At 44.7% G+C, this 20,703-nt stretch overlaps 1 protein-coding gene across 4 annotated transcripts in view; it reads left to right on the top strand.

Moving 5' to 3' along the window:
- The first annotated feature begins 1,901 nt into the window (after nt 1-1,901).
- Nucleotides 1,902-20,703, top strand: part of XDH (xanthine dehydrogenase) — a 64,133-nt gene continuing 45,331 nt past the window's right edge. For 3 of the 4 annotated variants that reach the window (XR_014562479.1, XR_014562480.1, XR_014562481.1), the window contains exons 1-6: nt 2,435-2,690; nt 12,496-12,553; nt 13,944-14,040; nt 17,444-17,552; nt 18,316-18,442; nt 19,179-19,240. Coding sequence is in view for 1 of the 4 variants with exons in the window: in XM_083732165.1 (XP_083588291.1) it covers nt 2,649-2,690; nt 12,496-12,553; nt 13,944-14,040; nt 17,444-17,552; nt 18,316-18,442; nt 19,179-19,240 (495 nt within the window). In the remaining 3 variants the exon portion in view is untranslated. Of the gene's footprint in view, nt 2,691-12,495; nt 12,554-13,943; nt 14,041-17,443; nt 17,553-18,315; nt 18,443-19,178; nt 19,241-20,703 lie in introns of all 4 variants that reach the window. The other variant, XM_083732165.1, reaches the window with a different exon arrangement.

Raw genomic sequence — 20,703 nt, 5'->3', positions numbered from 1 at the left:
ATCAGGAGCTTAAAAATAACCCAGACCATCTCCTGTACATTTTCCAAAAGTGTTGCACTTTATTACAAGCCCACCACACATGTTAAGAGTCTCACTTCGATTCTTGACATGTCCAGCCATTTCCATCTGCTGACTTGTTGACCACCTTTTTCATGGAGCCCAGTGCCATTGGGCTGCCATCTTATTACAGTTCTCTTTATAAGATATTGCAGTTGAGTAGTTTGAACACATTTGAAACAAATGCTCATACTATGCTTGGAATCTTGCTGTTCAGATCCTCGTTCCATTTTGCCATCTATCTTTAGGTTGTTATCTTGCGTACCTTGCCAATTATTTTATACAGTTTTGATAAATACCTGGGTTTGTCAGCCTCTAATAATAATAATGCTTCAAACATGGTCTGTCTTCTCCAAATATCTTGGCTTCTATAGAAGCTATTCAGGAACTAATTGATTTGTATGTACTTGAATCTGTCAGGTTCGAACCCTGATTTATCTCTTACTTGTCTTACTGACCTTTCCAGTCCTGAAATGTTTCCAACTTATTATCATTCCCAAACTCTGAGTTGCAAGGCTGCCCATCTCCAGGACTATTTCTATCTTGACATCCATGCACCCAGCTTATCTTGTTTACACATTCCACAATCCAGATTTATTGACCATTAATTGATGATGAAAACGTTGCCTTTATTACCTTAAATGATGGATCGAGCATTTCCCAAACATCAGTTAAACCTTTAACCTCAAATATTAGTTTTATGGTCCAAAATGAATGTATGTCTATAAAACCAACCATTCCAGCTTGTGAATTAAGCTGATATCTGTTACCCACGATTTATTCTGAACTTGCTTCGAGTTAGTGTCCTTCCTTCATAATGTCACAGATCCAGGGTACCAGAGTCTGTTAGTGAATGGTAGAAATTAATAAATGGTAGTATCTAGATAATATTTGGAGAGTTGAAGGGGAGATTCCAGGCCAGTAGAGACAAACCGGATGGAGATAGAACTGCCAATATATTGACCAGTGGTTTAAACTGATTCTTGGGAGAAAAGAAAAGCTGCACTGGCTCCCGGTGGAGTACAGGATCAGGTTTAAGGTGCTGGTTTTAACCTTCAAACCCCTATACGGCCTAGGACCCTCGTACCTACAGGACCGCCTCTCCTGGTATGTCCCACGGAGGACCTTATGGTCTTCAAACAAAAACATCTTGGAGGTCCTGGGCCAGAGAGAGGTTAGGCTGGCTTCAACCTGAGCCAGGGCTTTTTTGACTGTGGCCCCGATCTGGTGGAATGCTCTAGTCACAAGAGACTAGGGCCCTGCGGGACTTGACATCTTTCCACAGGGCCTGCAAGACAGAGCTGTTCCACCAGCTTTGGCCAAGGCACAGCCTGATCCCCTCCTTTGGTAATCCTCACAGAACTCTAGCCCAATGGTTGCCATTAATTTGATTTTGAATTGATTTTAGAATGAATTGATTTTAGAATGCTGTATTACTTTTACTGTTGTTAGGGGAGGGCGGGATACAAATAAAATTTTATTTATTATTATTATTAAAAGGGTACCAATGGCTACTAACCATGGTGACTGTGCTCTGCCTCCATAGTTACTGAAGGCCACAGGTTGAGGGAGTGCTCTTGCACTCAGACTGTACTTGCAGGCTTTTTATAGGCACCTGGTTAGCCAGTTAGCCACTCTGAGAAAAGACTGGTCGCTAGATGAGCTACTGACCTGATCCAACAGGTTCTTCTTATGTTCATAATAGTTTTTAACAGAGTTAACCACTTTCTATCATGTTATTTTGTCCAGCTGTTGATGTTTGTCACATTTTGAAATACCGCACTGCAAAACCTACTAAACCTATAGCTGGAGAAGATAATCAGATGAGTGTGCGCTTGACAGATACTTGTGGGGTAGGGACTCCTGTCTCCAGCCTTAAGCTACCTTCTAACTCAGGCTTCCCCAAACTTGGGTCTCCAGCTATTTTTTGGACTACAACTCCCATCATCCCTAGCTAGCAGGACCAGTGGTCAGGGATGATGAGAATTGTAGTCCTAAAACAGCCGAAGACCAAAGTTTGGGGAACCCTGTTCTAACTGTGTAAATCACTAGCCAAGGGGTCCCACGACCAACATGCTTTTTTTAAAAGTTAGTAAAATCTGCTATGAAGCTATAGCTAGGTGGGTGTCATAATGGGGTGGCAGAGACAGCAGAAGTGGTTAGAAAATCTATCCAGCAGCTGAAAGAACAGGAGCACGACTTGTTGGCAAACTTTCTTGTGCCAGGTTCTGGGTGCCCTGATCTATTGGAACAGCAATGTACTTGAAGAGTGATTCAGTCTAATCTTGTGCCATAGAAAGGGGCGGTGACTTTGTTTTGTTCAGCTTCTCCTGTGCTATCATTAGAGGGGGGGGGGGGAGAAAAGAGAAGGCACAGCCAAGTGCAGCTGGCACGCCTCCGGGTGGCTCTTATATAACCTGGGCTCTCCCAGGGCACCACCGTTGGAATAAGGTGAAAGATTCTTAAGGAACTCCTTCTATTGCTTGGGCTGCCATTGCAGGGATTCAGATTGCTGTGGCGCCGGGACTCTTAGGAAAAGTGTGATCTCGGATCCTGCCCTGCTCTTGGATGAAGTTAGGAAGCTGAAGAGGATGGCTTCAGATGAGCTGGTCTTCTTTGTCAATGGCAAGAAGGTAGGGGAGACCCCTCACATTTCATTTTATTTTGTTTGTATCTCAGCCCTTGGATTAACTTCATGACTTGCAGACTGCACTATCGAGAACTGTGCTCCACATGCAGCTAAACAGCCTTGAGCATTTGTGAAACTGAAAAATCATCATTTCTAAAACAAGCAAACTTTATTGAACTACTAAAACTTTTTAAAATGTAGAGTAAGGGAGACACGTTAATCAAATGACCAAGTGGAAGGTTGCTGCTATTGCTTTCTCTCTCTTTTAGAAAGATAGTATCCAAATTTCTTTTAGCCAAAAAATAATAATGATCTGTAATGCTTTTCAGCCTGTTTCTTCCAGAGAATGCTTCTGTTTCATTGCTGAAAGAGTTACATTTTAAAAAAATAGACCCCAATTCAATAAACACCCACATTTCCTAAACTTACATTGAATAAAGCAGAGTGGAAGAAGGCTACTGAAAGATGCCCAGTGAATGAAGTACATGCAAGGAAAACCATCCTGTGTTTGCTTTCTATGACATTTTAAAAATACGACTACCTGTAATGTAGATAACATACGGTAACTATTCTTCACACCCTCTGCCTGTAGCTTGTCCAGCCAGCAATAAACAACTGAGTGACAGCGCTGGGCAGTTGCTGGTGGACTGATACCCTCCCTAAATTAAATTACAGAAGCAAGCATGATGATTGCTACAAACCTACAGCGATTTCCACCTCTGCATAAAGAGATCAAATGCTAGCGATTACCAGTGAAGCAGCTGCATGCCAGGGGTGGGGTGGCAGGTTGTTCCGTTCCTGATGCATTTGAGAGAGAGAGAGGGAGAGCATTGCACCTAGTCGTTCTGTCTGACCCAGCAAGGCTATGCTTAGGTTAATTTAGCCGGAGCTGCCTGACTGTGTAGAGATTTTGCTCCGGCCACGAGACTGCAGTACACAGACTGAAACGAATCAGCACCTCCCCTCTATAAATAGTGGTATTAATCTGATTCAGCATGGTGGAATTCTGTTCCTCTGCCCGGGGCTGGAGCTGACCTTCCTGAGCAAACAGATGGTTCTGTGTTGCTACTGCCCAGTGGTGTCAACCAGGGTGCACCTTTGTGCACTGGGAGCTTCCATATGGGTTGCACAGGGGTGGAGACGGGGTTGAGTTACATCAGCAAATCACAGAGCAAATTGACTTGTCTGTCCTGCGCTTTGTCCTTTAGTGACAGCAAGGCTGGACCTAGGAAAGCAGAGTGCTGACATCTGACTGCCCTAACATTTGGGCAGGAATCTGGCCCTCTCTGCAGTGTGTGTCCTACAAGTGTCACTCTAAGAAAGCAGTAATAATGGAAGGCTTAACAAGAGTCAAAAGCTTTTCCAGAAGCCACCAGGGCACAGTTGGGACCCCATTTACACACCTGTTTCTGAGATGAATTGTGCACCTGCAACTCTTAGGGTTGAAGGCTGCATGTACCTTGTCCTACCCCTACCCCCCAGCACCTCTTGCTAAAAGGATATTGGGTGGGAAGGCAGGGCAAAGGACCTCCAGCCAATGTGGTGTAGTGGTTCAAGTGTTGGGCTCGGACCTGAAGGACCAGGGTTCAAATCCCCACTTGGCCGGGAAGCTCATTGGGTGACCTTTGACCAGGCACTCACTGTCTGCCCAGCCTAACTCACAGGGTTGTTATGAGGACAAAAGGGGGGGGGAGAACTAGGTACATCACCTTGAGCACCTTGGAGGGAAGGTGGGATATAAATGTAAAAAATACATCTCTTAACAGCTAAATTAGATCAGGCAGTGCTGGGCTAGGTGGACCTGTGGTTTGACTCAGCACAGGGCAGTTACACAGGAGCATAGGAAGTTGCCTTACACAGTTGCACCATTGGTCAATGTAGCTCAGTATTATCTGCACTGGCTGGCAGCAGCTCTGCAGGGCTTTGGACAGGAGCCTTTCCCAGCCCTCCCTGGAGATGCCAGGGATTGAGCCTGAGACCTTCTGCATGCCAAGCAGATGCTCACTGCTTCCCTATGCCATTTCCACTTGGGTTAGGGCTGCTTCACACATTGTATATTTTAAACCGCATTTAGATATTCTGACGGCAAGTGCTGTTTGGCAGTGGAACAGTCTCCCTCGGGAGGTTGTGGATTTTCCTTCCTTGGAGGTTTTTAAGCAGAGGTTGGGTGGCCATCTGTCATGGATGCTTTAGCTGAGATTCCTGTGTTCCAGGCAGTGGCGTAGCGTGGGTTGCCAGCACCCGGGGCAAGGCAAGTAATTTGCGCCCCCTAACCCGTGGATTTGCACCCCTAACCCTAACCCCCAGATGTTGCGCCCGGTGCCGCCCGCCCCCCCTGCACCCCCCACGCTACGCCACTGGTTCCAGGGGGTTGGGCTAGATGACCCTTGGGTCCCTTCCAACTCTAAGATTCTATGATTCTAAGTGCACACTTGCATTTCACAAATCCAGGAAATTGCCTAAGGTTAATACCTCCAGATAGGCTGGTATTTTACCCATCAGCCCACCCATAAGGATAGCTTACAGTAGAACCTCAACTAAGAGTAGTGGACTCATAATCTGGTGAACCGGGTTCGCGTCTCCGCTCCTCCACATGCAGCTGCTGGGTGACCTTGGGCTAGACACACTTCTCTGAAGTCTCTCAGCCCCACTCACCTCACAGAGTCTTTGTTGTGGGGGAGGAAGGGAAAGGAGAATGTTAGCTGCTGCATGCGCAGAATGGCGCTTCTCCCAGCGACCCAGCGACAAACAGACCTCCGGAACGGATTCCATACCTGAGTAGAGTTTCCACTGTATTTTGGTGCACGTGCTAAATAAAGCTGACCAAAACTGCAAGAGGTGTAGTGGTTAGAGTGATAGACCTGAGGGGCCAGGGTACTCAACCAGGAAGCTCCTTCGACCAGCCATTTACTGTCAGCCCAGCCTACCTCACAGGGTCGTCGTGAGGGTGAAATGGGGAGGAGGAGACCATAACTTGGAAGCTCTGAAGACAGAGCTCTGTTGCAAACCGTTTGTTCAGATCCTTGCAAACCCGGCAGCAAGCAAAGGCCCGTCATTATGCAATGCTTACCGGAACAGGAGGCTTGAAGTACATATGGGTGGAGCATTGCAACACACCCCCTGGGAATGTTGACCGAGAGCCTGGAACAGAACATGATACCTTGTCCTGCAGCTGGTGAGAAAGGTTACTTCGTCTCTGTTGCCGATAGCCTGACATCGCAAAAATAACCAGTGCTGTATTGTGCTGCGTGTGACTTCAAGGCTATGGGGCCGGGCGATAAGGGAAAAACGATAAGATATGGCTTTTGCAGAGGCACACAAGCAACAATGAGACTTCACCAGCCAACTCTTATTTCATGGGCAAATCTGCTGGTGTGTCTTTAAGCACCTGTTTCATTTCTGCTATGTATCGGCTGCTAACATAACGTCCCTTGACCTCTTATGAGAGTGCAGTATGATTGTAGCTGGAAACTTTTTTCTTTTTCTTCTCTTTTTAACATCTTGCTCTTGGGAAAATAGGTGTGTTTACATGTTAACCACATAAAGATAAAGAGCAGTAGTGTGGGGAGGGCTTGTAAACCATTCATTTACACATTGCTGCCCGGACAAAATGAATTCACCTACTAAAGCTGCTGGTGCTGTCTGCGGAGGAAGCTGCTATGGGAACTCTGAAGGGGACTTTCCTTGGGATAACAGCACCAAAAAAATTCCACTCGCTCCTATGCTGTAGCTCCAATCCTGATGCCCCTCTCCCTTGCTTCAATTTCAAAACATGCCCTCAAAAAATGTACAGGGCCAAACTATATGGTGCCTTAGGGAAGCCCACAAGCTAGGCTCTGAGGTTAATAGCTCTTTGTTGATTTTCTGCTCTTCCCCAGCTTGTGTTCAGTGGTATGTATTTATATGGAGGTTCCATATAAATAATCAATCCACCATTACAGCGAATAGCTGCTGCCATCCATATATTTGTCTAACTCACATTTAAAGCTGATTGAGTAGGTGTCTCCATGTCTCATGGCATATATGAGTTCTGCGTATGATTCAAAACTTGATTGAACCCAGTGACCATGAAATATACTCGGAGTCGAGAGTGGATTTCATGCTCTTTATTCAGCTCATAGTGGTGAGGAGGAACGGAAGTTCCCCCAGAGTGTCTGCTTTATATACATTATTTACACAATGGGCCCCACGTGATTGGGGATTCTCCTGTAGGCCAATCAGGTTGCGGATTCACTTCCACCTGGAGCTGGATTGGGTGGCTCCTGTGGACCAATCAGACTGCTGCATTCTGAATCCTATTGTTCTAGGACCAATCAGACTGCTGCATTTTGGATCCTATTCAACACAGTACATAACAGATCAGGATTAAGAAAGTAAGGGAGAAGAATAAATAAAAATGAAGCACTTTATCCTAAAGCGTATAATAGAACTGAGATGGCTCAGTTGGTTAGAGCATGTGGTGGGACTAGATGACCCTGGTGGTCCTTTCAACTCTACAGTTCTATGATTCTAGGGTAAAATACGATGAAGAATTCCCATAGATCTCAGTAGAAAGGGTAATACAGGAATCATAGAAATTGTAGAGTTGGAAGGGACCACGAGGGTCATCTAGCTCAACTCCCTGCAATGCAGGAATCTTTTGCCCATTGTGGGGCTCCAACCCATGACACTTACCTACACGAGCCACTGATTCCATAGATAAATTATGCGTTATGTTTGTACGCCCTGAGTCTTCTGCCAATCTAGGTGATGCAAACATTAAATAAACACTTTTTCAGTTGCTTGTGCAGTGGTAAGAGCTAGGAGCACATGATCACCTTATTGCGCATGAGTAAGAAATGTGCTTAGATAATCTGTTAATAATAATCACAACAGAGACTTCATGCCCTACGGCCAGGAAGAGAAATGCAAAGGAATGTTGTCCTTCTGACCCTAAGGGTAAAGTCTTTGAAATAAAACCTAAGTGTCTAGCTAATAAGGGCAGATAAAAGTAAGCAGTATTGCTAACAACAGAGGCTGAGCTGGCTGCGAAGTTTCTGATTAAGAGTTCTCCAGAACCAGCTCTCGCCTTTAGAGGTTCTGAATGAATTAAATGAATCAGGGGTCAGCAGACTTTTTCAGCAGGGGGCCGGTCCACTGCCCCTCAGATCTTGTGGGGGGCTGGGCTATATTTTTATTGGGGGAAAATGAACAAATTCCTATGCCCCACAAATAACCCAGAGATACATTTTAAATAAAAGCACACATTCTACTCATGTAAAAACACACTGATTCCTGGACCTTCCGCGAGCCGGATTTAGAAGGCGATTGGGCCGGATCTGGCCCCCAGGCCTTAGTTTGCCTACCCATGAATTAAAAGGTAATGAGGAGTTGTGTCAAATTGAGCTCCTTGGCCGGAGCAACATTTTGGCCTCAGGAGGCTGTGTTGTGGGGACATTTGCCCTCATTCTGACTGGTCATTATTAAGTCAATCAGACTTGAAGTCAATGCTTCCTGCACTCACTCTGCAGCCTCGTTGTGAGGGAAGAGGATCTCCCAGAGGCACTGTCACCACTAAAATGTAAAGGGACCCCTGACCATTAGGTCTAGTCGTGGCTGACTCTGGGGTTGCGGCGCTCATCTTGCTTTATTGGCTGAGGGAGCCGGGTGTACAGTTTCCGGGTCATGTGGCCAGCATGACTAAGCTGCTTCTGGTGAACCAGAGCAGCGCCTGGAAACGCCGTTTACCTTCCCGCTGGAGCGGTACCTATTTATCTACTTGCACTTTGACGTGCTTTCAAACTGCTAGGTTGTCACCACTGCCAGGTTGATAAAACAGGTGGCAGCAGCTTAAAGTTGGCAGGGCAGTTTTGTGAAACCTTCCGCCTTCCCCAAGGGATTTCAGTTTCAAAAGACAACGTGAGAAGTCGGAACAAAGAAACTGCAATTTTTTTACTAAAATATACAATATGGGACAAACTATAACAATGAATGCAGTCGTGAAGTGGATTAGCTGCAAATTTACAGCCTAATGCAGCCAAACATCAAAACAGACAGGCTTCTAAGCACCATAAAGACATACGTTGTATACAGAAAGATGGGAAATGGCCTAGGAAGCTATCCTAGATAAACCACCACTTTCAGATTGCCACAACAGTCAGCAGGGAAATGAAACTTTCAATGGCCCAAATGTGTTTCTTCAGTAGCACAGCTTGAAACATTAAGTCCTAGAATAGGCAGTGGATACTTCTCCCCTGAAGGTGGATGGATATTCTAGTGCTGCTTTTAATCATGCCTGTAAAGCAGCTTGCGTATACAACAATAACATGCAATTCTTTCTGTTTTAGTATAATTTGTAATTTTTAAAAAAAAATATGGAAGGGCTTGATGGAGGCCAAACATTGGAAGGAAAGAAGGGGTTCTGTTTCCAAAGAGGAAAGAGATGTCAGGAATCCTGCCTAGCAGACTGCAACAGTTACGACAGTTGGGTAAATTGTTATGTGTGCAGGGCATGGAATACCTGGGCATAGCAGGAAAGGATTAAAAAAGAAGTTGTAGAGCAAGTCAAACCAAATGAGAGACAGCTGCACAAGTGGTTATTGTCCTGACACGTTTGGAAAATCAATCTCTTCATTGGGGAATTTCCTTCAGTGTTCCTTAAGAAGCTGCTTGGCACACCTTCTCTTCCTGCTAGAATTCTCAGAATGCACTGGGACAGCAACAACTTGTACATAACTGAGCACCTGAAGAACACAAAAAAGAGCCTGTGGGATCAGACCAAAGGCCCATCTGGGCCAGGATCCTTTTCTCACAGTAGCCACCCAGATGCCTGTGGGAAGCAGGAGCAAAGCACAACAGGGCTCTCTCTACCCAGCAATTGGTATTTGGAGGCTTTACTGCCTCTGGCAGTTAATGGAGAATGTCGCCATTTTGGCTACTAGCCACTGACTGCTTTGCCATTCATGGATTTTTGTCTAATCCTATTTTAAAGCCAGACAAGTTGGTGGCCATAACTTCCTCCTGTGGGACTGAGTTCTATTGCTATAAACCCTATAAATTAATAAATGGTATAGTTTTGATTGTTTGGAGTATTGAAGGGAAGATTGGAGGTCAGCGGAAAAATACAGGCTAAGCTTCCTTTCCAAGCCAGGGCCTCAGCTGGGATAAGAGGCATTCTCGAAGCAACTAACATGAGTTTGACCAAACTGTGGGAGGTAGTGGAAGACAGGAGTGCCTGGCGTGCTCTGGTCCATGGGGTCACGAAGAGGCAGACGCGACTAAACAACAACAACATGACAAAAGGTGTTGATGGCCACTGTAAGAGGAATCTTGGGCCTGGGCGGACTGAGGTTGTCATGGTGAAGGGGTGTGTGAGAAAAGTGGCAGGAAAAGACTGCTTTTTAGCAAGGTGTGCGGGGAAGAAGGGAGAGAATAAAGACTGGGCTCCAGGTTAGGCAGGCTGGCTGAAGGCTGGCTGGGGGAGATGCCATTGAGTCCTGAGCTGTGGGGAACAAGCCTTGCTTGAGATGACCATGCTGTAAGATCTGGACTGTTTCCGTGCAAACTGAAGGTGTAAAAAGGTGAATAAATCATATTTCTTAAAGCTAGGACAGTCTCCACTGCGTCTTCAATTCTCCAAAGGAGCGCAGACCCTGGGTGGAAGTCCCTGGAAGCATTCCCACCACTCAGCAGAGAGTGAGGGGTGGCATCCAACTTCTGTAACACTATGAACCATGTGGAGAAGTCCTTAGTCCCTCCTGATTCTTTCAATATTCAGCTTCACTGAATGTCCCTGAGTTCTAGTACTATGAGAGAGGGGAAAAAACATCTATTTTCCTCTACCCTGTGCATAATTTTATGGAGCTCTAAAAGTAAAAAAGGGGACGCGGGTGTTGCTGTGGGTTAAACCACAGAGCCTAGGACTTGCCGATCGGAAGGTCGGCAGTTTGAATCCCCGCAACAGGGTGAGCTCCCGTTGCTCGGTCTCTGCTCCTGCCAACCTAGCAGTTTGAAAGCACACCAGTGCAAGTAGATAAATAGGTACTGCTTCAGTGGGAAGGTAAACGGTGTTTCCGTGCGCTGCTCTGGTCCTCCAGAAGCGGCTTAGTCATGCTGGCCACATGACCCGGAAGCTGTATGCTGGCTGCTTCAGCCAATAAAGTGAGATGAGCGCTGCAACCCCAGAGTCGGTCATGACTGGACCTAATGGTCCCTTTATCTTTAAAAGTAAAAAGCCCCACCCCACCCTGGCTGCCATAATCCCCAAGGCTGTATGCTTTGGAGGAAGTTGCAGCCATACCTAGCAAAGCTGGGGATTAAATCTGGGACCGCCTGCCAGACCACTGTGTGTACACTGTGTACAACACATGGCTTGTAGGTACGTACTTTGGATTAGCCTACTGAGAAAGCCAGTGAAGGTTGTATGCAAGCAGCTAATGCGCAAGAGCTGTTTTGTTGCAAATAAATGGTTAATTTGGCTAAAGGCCAGGAGTTGGCAAGGCCAAAAGTGTTAAGCCAAGACTGTAGGAATGGAGGGCAACTTGAGGTGCCACAAAGTCTGCTTTGCCTGCCTTCTACATGTAGGAAGAAAACTGTGCCATTTTGATCTTGACAAAAAGTCCTGTCCTGATCCTGTGGGTTTGCGATTGCTGCAGCGGCAGGAACAAAGGCTTGTGCTGCCCCAGGCATCTGAAGTTCCATCTAGAACCTGAGAGGCAAGGTAAACAAAGAAAAAAACCACCTCAGATGTTGTCAGGCAGATTTTAAGCTTTTACTGCAGGGGTCAGCAGCAGGGCATCCATGAGCATCAGTCTGCTTGCCAGTACATCCTATGGCACCCATGGGGAGGTGTCAGTAAAAATCCCCTCAAAAAATCACAATGCATGAAAGTGCCCATAGCTTAACTCCTATTATTATTAATTATTATTTTATTTTACTTATAAAGTGCCCCAAATTACCTGCCCTCCAACCACCATACATAATTTGAAAGATAAGTGGTACCTGCCCCTGTATATTTTGTACAGACACAAAAGGAAAAGCAAATGGGGAGGGAAGAGGAAAGCAAGCACCAGAGTAGTTGCTCTTTCACTGGCTAATGGATAGGACAAAGCTGGTCTTCCCTTTGCCCTTATAGCCTGCCTTTCTGCTCAGAGAATACAGTACACATGGTAGTTAGCAAGACTTTTATAAAAAGAGTGTGATGCTGATACTGCTCAGGTTGCAGATTCGATCCCCTGCATATTATTGCATTGCAGGGGGGTTGGACTAGATGATCCTCAAGGTCCCTTCCAATTTTACAATTCCATGATTCAACAAAATAGAAAGGGGGAAAGGCACTTGGAGCTTCTAAAACAAAACAAAACACAGCATAGGACAGAAATACCACAATATAGTTAGTGTCATACTATTATTTAAAAAATATTTTTTATTAAAGATTTCTTAGTTTACAGTCACCCAATAAGAATAGCTCTCAGGATGATGTATAAAATTAAACAGGTTGAAAATTCCCATAAAACAAGAATCTATCAAGCAGCAAATAAATAGCAAACAACCTTTCAAAAAAAATAATCTGTCAAGTCAAACACCATAATGCAATCGCCTAGAAAACCAAAGGGGTAAACCTACAGTGCTAAAATACCCATGCCCATAACCATAGCATAATGCAGAGAGCTCTTTTATTTGTTTGCTTGTTTAAAATGATGGTTTGGGAGATTTACTGACAATCATCAGAATTTTCTGACTTCCAAAATACTTTCTGATGCTGGTGACGCACTGACTATAGCGCATGCATGAACACATATCTTAAGGAAATCATGTTTCTTGTCTTCCAGGTGGTGGAGAAGAATGTGGACCCGGAAACTACTTTGCTAACCTACCTTCGAAGGAAATGTATCTAATGTCAGCCGGCACGTCGTGCGTGCGATTTTAAAATGGCCAAGGCATAGTTGTATTGATGGTCCTGCAGAATTTGAGCTTCACTTGAATTTAGAACTGGACACCTGCTAATACCGTTTCTCCTGCTATTTCTACACCTACCATTCCCAGTCTCAGTGATGTTTAATGTTAAAGACTGAGAGCAATAACTTAATATGCTGAGATGGGCAGGCTCTCTGTTGTACCCCCCCCCCTTTTTGGCTTCTGTCAGATTGGCTCTGAAATTCGTTGAGCCACCTACTCCCATGACCCACAAATGAAAAACAGCTTGGCCTATTTCTGAGCGAATTTGACTTCGTAAACGAGTTGGTCTCCCTCACAGACTTGGAAGCCTCCTGTTTGCAGTAGTTGACAGCAAGCCATGGGTAGAGGGGAGGGTAGTCTCTCCCAGTCCTGTCTCTGATGCCAGGGAATGAAGTTAACTACTTTCCTCAAAGCCTCATGGTCCAGTGCATGGCAACACACCATGCCAGGTGCAGAAATATGTCCCTCCCTCTCCCTGTTTATCTCATGGTTTCGTCCTGCTGGATATTGGTTTGGGAGGGGAGTTGGATAATCAACAGATTGGAGAGAAAATAGCTGGTTGGGTGGTTTGGAGGAAATACCTCTCTGGTTTGGATTAAAATTGAAGCAAATTCTGCAGTGCTGGGGGTTCATATGTGGTAACATAACTGATTTTTAGGGTCCAACTATTTGTTTTTTCCCAGAAAAAAGGGCTGGCCTCTATTTTCATGGACAAGTGGCCATGTAGTGCTAACTAGATTAAGAATACTTTTAAGGCAAATATCATGCATTTTTTTCATCCAAAGATATACGCTAACATCCATAATAATCTTTGTCGGAACTGAACATCTATGAACTATGCTGGGGAAGTGATGCCTAAATCTGATGTTTCTTTAGCTGGTCATGTGTTGTTAAGAAGTAAATATAGCATGTGTTTGTAAACACAATTCTACATTTCTTTTTCACTGGCTGATCCACTCCAGCAATTAAAAAAGGATAATTCATATCTAGATATTTAAGACCATTCTTCTGTACTTTTGTATCAGCTGATACATTTATTTGCACAAGCAAAAATAAATGAATTACCAGTAACCTTGGGCCTGTAGGAAACCAGGAAACAGAAATGATTTGGTGGAAGGATGATGAAAAACCCTAGGCTGCAATATGTTTTTGTTCTTGTCCTAAGAAAGTGTTGGATAGTCCTAGACAAATTGGATAACTCAATCTTTTATTTACTCTGTGCATCTGGAAACTGAGCCTGCTATAAGAAGCAGTGGCTGTAGATATATTTAAGAATTTCTTGCTTGGTTGGTATGTTTTTCCTTAACTGCCATACTGTTAGTGGGGTTATGTGGAACCAAGCTGGGCTGTGGAGAAGGTGGATGTGGTGCCTGCACTGTTATGATTTCCAAGTTTGACAGATCCCAGAAGAAAACCATGTATCCTTTGAATGGCAAGCGATGAGATGGGTGAATGGGTTTCTAATGTAGGTATCGGCAGTATGGAGGACAGATTCTCAGTGGATGGAAAAATGTAATTGTGTAAAGCCAGTTCCTCCCATAAATTTTCAAATGTATTTGATAACTTTGTTTGCTCCGTTCCTTTGATGGGTGGCAGAAAGTTTGCCTAGGAACCTGCAGCCCTCCAGAAATTCTCGGACACCAACTTCCATCAGCGCCAGCCAGTGTAGCCAATGGTCAGAGACAATGCGAGTTGTACTTGAGCAGTTTCTGGAGGGTCAAAGGTTCCCCATCTCTGAGCGATGGTCATCTAGGACAAAATGCAATTTTAAAAATATTTGCCAAAGTAGCTGCTTGGCACTACATTCAAGCCTCATGCAGCTCCACAATATGCCAGCTGGGTCTTCCTTTATGTAATCATTTGGGCTGCAAGTATATTGTCATTCATGTGGGAGTAAGCCCCACTTACTTGATGTTGGGAAAGATGGAGGGCACAAGGAGAAGGGGACGACAGAGGACGAGATGGTTGGACAGTGTTCTCGAAGCTACAAACATGAGTCTGACCAAACTGCGGGAGGCAGTGGAAGACAGAAGTGTTACCATAAAGCAGCAATGCTGCAGCAAGCAAAGGCTCTAGCAGCTCAGTTAGCTGCTTGTGGCTGCAAAGCCAAACAGGATGTTTGTGACTGTTGCCATGGAAACAAAGGGGCAGTCCATTGTCCTTATTGAGCACCGGATGTGAGCTCAGTGTGTGTCATATGACCTGTACAGGATGTACATGGGTGGAGTGAGATTCTCTCTGTTGTTCAAAGAGTGCAGGCATCTTTATCTGTATGGCTGCGAAAGACAGAAATAAAGACATGTAAATACGTTTCTGTCTGAGTCTGATTCCCCTCCCTGGGGAGCAGGGAGGAGGAGAAGCAGTGGTGTGTTTTTCTCACAGTCTGGGAAAAATCGCCGAAACGGACCTCGTCTGTTTCCTGCCGGGAGTCGCAGGAGGGAGGTCAGAAAGGAATTCAGCCGGTGCCTGGAAGACTGGCACACCCCTCTGACCGAGGCAGAATTCCAACAAGAAGTGCCTGGCGTGCTCTGGTCCATGGGGTCATGAAGAGCTGGACACGACTAAACGACTAAACAACAACAACAAGCCCCACTGAGGACTTGTGTCTGAACAGACACAGTGCTTAGCATGGTGCTGTTAGTCTTCCTTTTAAAATGCCCAAAATTGGGGCTGGCTCACGCAACAATCTCACTGTATAGAGTAGGGGGAACCAATTTAGTCCCTCCAGGTATGGTTTGGCTCTCAACTCCCATCAGTCCCAGCCAGCATGGCCAATGATCAGGGATGATGGGAGCTGGAGTCAAGCAACTTCTGGGGGATGGCAGCTTCATCACCCCTGGCCTGTGCAATCCTTTTGGTTTCCTAGAAATGTCAAAGCACATGATTACCGTGTGTTACGGCACATCCAAATGTTTTGCCCCCCTCTGTTATCTTGATTTCCTAGCTTTAGCATCTGATAAGGGTGCTTATTAAAACCCACTGGCCTTTCCCAGATTTGTTTGCTTAGTAAGATTAATGTTTGCTTTAATGCAATGGACAGTTTTGTGCCAAAGTTCAGTATCAGTATACTGAGTGAATCTTCTCTTGGTCTCTTCTTAGCTCATCTTCCCTGCTTTGCTTCCCTTTGTCCTGTTTCTCTTCACAGCAGCACAAACTTAATTTAAATCTTTAGGAGTTCATAGCCCACCCTTTTTATCAAACTCACCCATTTTCAGAATGTTGGCTTTAGTAGTTTGTATGGGCTTGCTTTGGAAATGATTGTTCAGCATTTTGGGGGCTGGGGACCTGGGAAACTTTATTGGGTTTCCTGTGAAATTCTGAGCTTGAATTCCTTTACTGGGTTGGGAACCATGTGCTCAAATGGAACGTGGATGTATATCTGTGCGCACATCCAATGTGATACCTTGCCTGTAGCGCTTGAGGAGTGTGTGTGGTATCTTCCCATCCATCTCACAACACAAGAGGCACAGCAATCACTTCCATCCTATGTCTTGAGCTTCTAGTTGCATAGAATACCTTGCAGCCCGTGACTCTATCTGGGTTGGAGCCCAAGTTGGATTTATAACACTTAGGCTATGTACAGTACACTTTCCTGGCTTAGAACTTTCAAATCCTTGGGTGCAGCTCATCAGGCCCTGGAGATTTAAATTCCTTTACTGTAAAGTAACTTGCCACTTCTTTTCCTATCTCAGGCTGCTGCTCTCTCCTTACATCATTTATCCTGTTATCAGCAGGTTGGTCACTGCTTTCTTTTTGGGTGAAGGCAAAGTAGGTATTGAGCAGTTCCACCCTCTCTTTGTCGCCCAATCACATTTCTCAATCTTATCCATGCGGAGGGCTTGCAACTGTTGATTACTCCTGTGTACTCTCCCTTTGTCATTTCCGCTTTCTTTCCTCATGCATGCCCTTCTTGCATCTCGGCTCATCTGTAAGCTGCTTACGCAGCCACAATGGTTTCTTTAAATGCCTCCCATTTTTCTTTCTTGTTGGAATTGTCTGCCTTGTGTCTTCAGTATTTCACCTTTAAGAAACTCTCATCCATCTTGGACTCTCTTCTCTTTGAGTATTTCGGAACATGGGATCTCAGTTGTTCCTTAACCTCTTGAAATCAGTCTTCTTAAAGTTCAGAATGTATGTATGTCCAACTACATTCAGCTTTTCCTTGCCTCTGTATCATGAAACTCAAGAGGACATGATCACTTCCGCCCAAGGTTCCCAGTACTTCCACTTCATCAATCAGTTCCTCCCTATTGGTGAGTACCAGGTCCTAGATAGATGATCCCCTTGTTGCTTCTTCCACTTTCTGGGAAATGTAATTGTCAGTGAGGCAATGGAGAAATTTGTTCGACCTTGCATTCTTGGTAGAGTTTGAGTTCCAACTGATATTGGGGTAGTTGAGGTATCCCATGACTACTATATCTCTCCTTTTTTGAACGTTTGGTAATCTGCTGTAGGAAGGCATCATCCAAGTCTTCAGTCTGGCTTAGAGGTCTATAGCAGACACCTATAGTAAGGTCACTGTTGTTTCCCTCTCCTACAATTTTTACCCATATGCTCTCAATCTGCCTTCCATGCTCCAGGTCATGGATCTCTTCACAAGTATACACACCCTCTACATATAATACTGAAGCCAGAGGAAATGGCAATGTGTACACAGCCTAATATGCATACCCTTTTGCAATATTTGCTTGCTAGGACAACTTGCTTCTGACCAATGTTGTGTGTGCAGTTTCAGTAGAAGCCAACAGCCCATTGGCTTTCCTTAGTGTTACCAGCAAGCAATTTTACAAAGTGAACAACTTCCTTAACTCACGGCTCTAGACATTTTTCTGCAAATGCTTGTTTATTTCCTATCTGTGCTCTTCACCATGTAGCAGTAACTACCATTGAAGGCATAGGAAGCACTAAGACAAGGCTGCACCCAGTTCAGGTAAGGTGTGGAGTTGAACCTACATTCAAACAGTCCCTGGCCTTCCATATGACATTGCCCAAGGCACAGTGAATTGCTAAGCCTTATGTGTTTTGTAAGCCCTTTCCCAATCAATTCAGGCATTGTATGGCAGCCAAGGAGCTGGCTAAAGGAAAGAGGAGGGTGCTCTCTAGTTGGAGAAAAGTGTATGGTTCACCAAGAGTAGATACAGTTCATCAAGATGAAGTCATTGCACCCTTCTGAGCTATTTGGTAGTCATCTTGGGAGCAAAGCAGGAGTATGCTTATTACATTTACTGATGGAACCAAGTTGAATAGTTATTGCAACTATGTATTGACAAACTATGCAGGGTGAATTGGGAAGTCTCACAGGAAAAATGGACACAGCACAGCACGAAACCCATAGCAACAGTGCCGAGATTGTGCTCTTGTGCACATGGGTAGGAGAATGAATGTGTTTTTTACTTCAAAGTTTCAACCGCTGAAAGAAGAAATATTATAGTGATTATGATTGAGTACATCACTCCTGGCAGTGAATCCTCAAATAAAGAATGTGTATGTTTTAGGCACATGTTTAAGCATGGTGTTTCCATTAAGGATAAAGCACAATTACACACATACCACAGCAGATGTGGTTAGTGATTACTTAAGAAATTAGGCCTCTGAACTCTGTGCCTTCTTCGGCAAGACCTTGTTCAGTCCTGGATCAACTAAGGGGACCATTGTCATACTAATAAGAGCCTTCTGTCCTTGCCTTCTTCCAGGAAAGAATAGCCAAAAGCCATGGGTCTCAGTGTGGTTTCTGCACTCCTGGCATTGTTATGTCCATGTACACGCTCCTTCGCAATCAGCCTGAACCCAAAATGGAAGCAATTGAAGATGCTTTCCAAGGTGAAAGGTTTTTGAATCTTACTAACTTTTGTCCAACCCCCACGACACAACTTGATTTTTTTGGGAGGGGACTGCATATATGATTGGAGAAGTGATGGGCTGTTACATGTTCAACCTTACACCTTGGATATTAAGAAAAGAAAGCCAGCTGCCCTCAGCTGCTTTGCCATCCTTGTCGGTGGTGGGAATGGCCCTGTCATTGTGACTCAGCAGAGTATGTGTGCCTTTTTAAAATAAAAAGTTAACATACCCCCTCATGCATTCCAATTAGACTGTCCTTGTTGATAGAATCAGATCATTGCAGGGTGGAGGTGGGCAAATCATCTTATTTTTTAAAAAAAGATTGCTAGGGAAACTGCACAAAAGTTATTCATCTCTTTTATCATCTGGCCCTCAGATAATCCTTGTAAGGTAGAGAGCTTACAAGGCAAAATTTATTAACTAGTAATGTAGCAGCAAAGCTGGGCAAACATTTGGAAAGGAAGTTTGGCAAACAGTTCAGGTCAATTCTGTGTTACCTGGAGGTTATGGTTGTGGTGCCATTTGAGATTAGAACCCCATTTTCAAAGTTATATAGAACCACAATGATACTTACTCATTTCTCTGGGGGTGAATTTTGGATATCCTCAGAAAGTTTAATGTCCTCCATGGTAGAGCAGAGCCAAAATAAATATCTTTTTTTTCTTGTACATCCTTAAGTGACTCCTAACCTCTGCAACTTGATTTGGTGATTCAGGAAATCTCTGCCGCTGTACTGGATACAGGCCCATTCTGGAGGGTTACCGGACGTTTGCAAAGGTAAGAAGCCAGAGATCAAAAGCATTTCGTAGAGTTAGGCTAGCTTTTGATCAGTGCCAATGGATTATACACCTAAAACAGAAAAGGTTGGTCTGCTGTGTCCAATGTTAGTCCTATTCAGAGCAGACCCATTCGTATTAATGGCTGTACATTAGTCATGTCTTTGAATTTCAGTGGGCCTACTCTGAACAGGACTAACATTGGATACAAATCAGTTTGCTATCACTTCTCCAGGGCCTCTTCCATTTATAGCAATCTTGCCACAAATGTTGTTACAGCAAAGGTAGCGAACATGGCATCCTCCAGATGTTGTGGGACTCCAACTCCCATCCATCTGTGGTCTAGCAACATATGGAAGGCACATTCCACATTGCCTAACTATGCTTTACAGAGCTAGCACTTCTAATGGGGGCAGGGAGGATTTGTTCTAAAGTCTGGATTTTCTGGAACAGATCATGATTCTTGGAGGAGTTCTGGTGCAAACTCTATTGAAATTATATGGAATGTGAAAGAACACTCTGCCCTTCCATGGCTCCCATTCATTTAAGTAGGACTGGTACAATAAAAAGCATCCTTGAAGATGATATCCCATGCTGGCAAATTTATTTCAAACTGGTGTTCACTTCATTAATTTTAGTCTGTCTAGGGAAAGGGATACTCTAGAAAGGAGATGGTATGAGAAAATCTGGATTAAGGGAGGGGAAAGTGTCTTTGGGCAGTGATTTGCATGCCAAGACTCCATGATCCGCAGTTCCCTAGTGGATAATAAACACACGGATACTAGTATTTAGGTTTATGGGTTCAAATAAGCCAAACTTTATTGGTTACAGATGTGAGCGGTTTAGCTAAGACATTGGGTGAAGCCAGGCTATATCTCGACTCCTGCCCATCTGCAGGGAGTCCATTTAAAAGTCAACCACCAATAGGGGGAGCCCTATGACTTAAATCAAATAGGGGCACCCCAAGGGTTCCCTTGGGGTTGTGGCATGGCCCTAGCTCATGTCTGGGCATCAGACAGAATCCACACTCCCGAATCCCTTTAACAGGATACCCTTAATGAGGAGGGGCAGGCAGAGACTACAACCTCCCCTCTATCCAAACAAAGGCTTACCCAATTCCTAATCTCACAAAGTTGTGATGATTGCTATAAGGTAGGCGAAAGCCAAATGACGGGTGCCAATTTGCCAAGTGGGAAAAATTCCCACGTGGCCCCAACAATATGGCGGCTGACATTTGTGATGGAGCCTGGACAGTGACGTGGAGGGCGCCAATTCCAGTTCCCCACCAGATCACTGCAGGGCCCTGGATGCCTGGCTGCAACGCCGCCCACCTGGAAAAAGTGAGTGGACTTGTAGCAGAATTCCATACGGACTATGGAGAATTAATGGAGGTATGGGAACCTTGAATTCTTGAATGAGCCCTAAATCTGTATGGTTAAATGGTTTCATTAGCAAATGTGTTAA

The sequence above is a fragment of the Podarcis gaigeae genome, assembly GCF_964106915.1.
Source record: "Podarcis gaigeae genome assembly, chromosome: 3".
NCBI classification, from domain to species: domain Eukaryota; kingdom Metazoa; phylum Chordata; class Lepidosauria; order Squamata; family Lacertidae; genus Podarcis; species Podarcis gaigeae.
The sequence above is the reverse complement of the archived record's forward strand: the minus strand, read 5'-3'. Positions and strand labels throughout refer to the sequence as shown.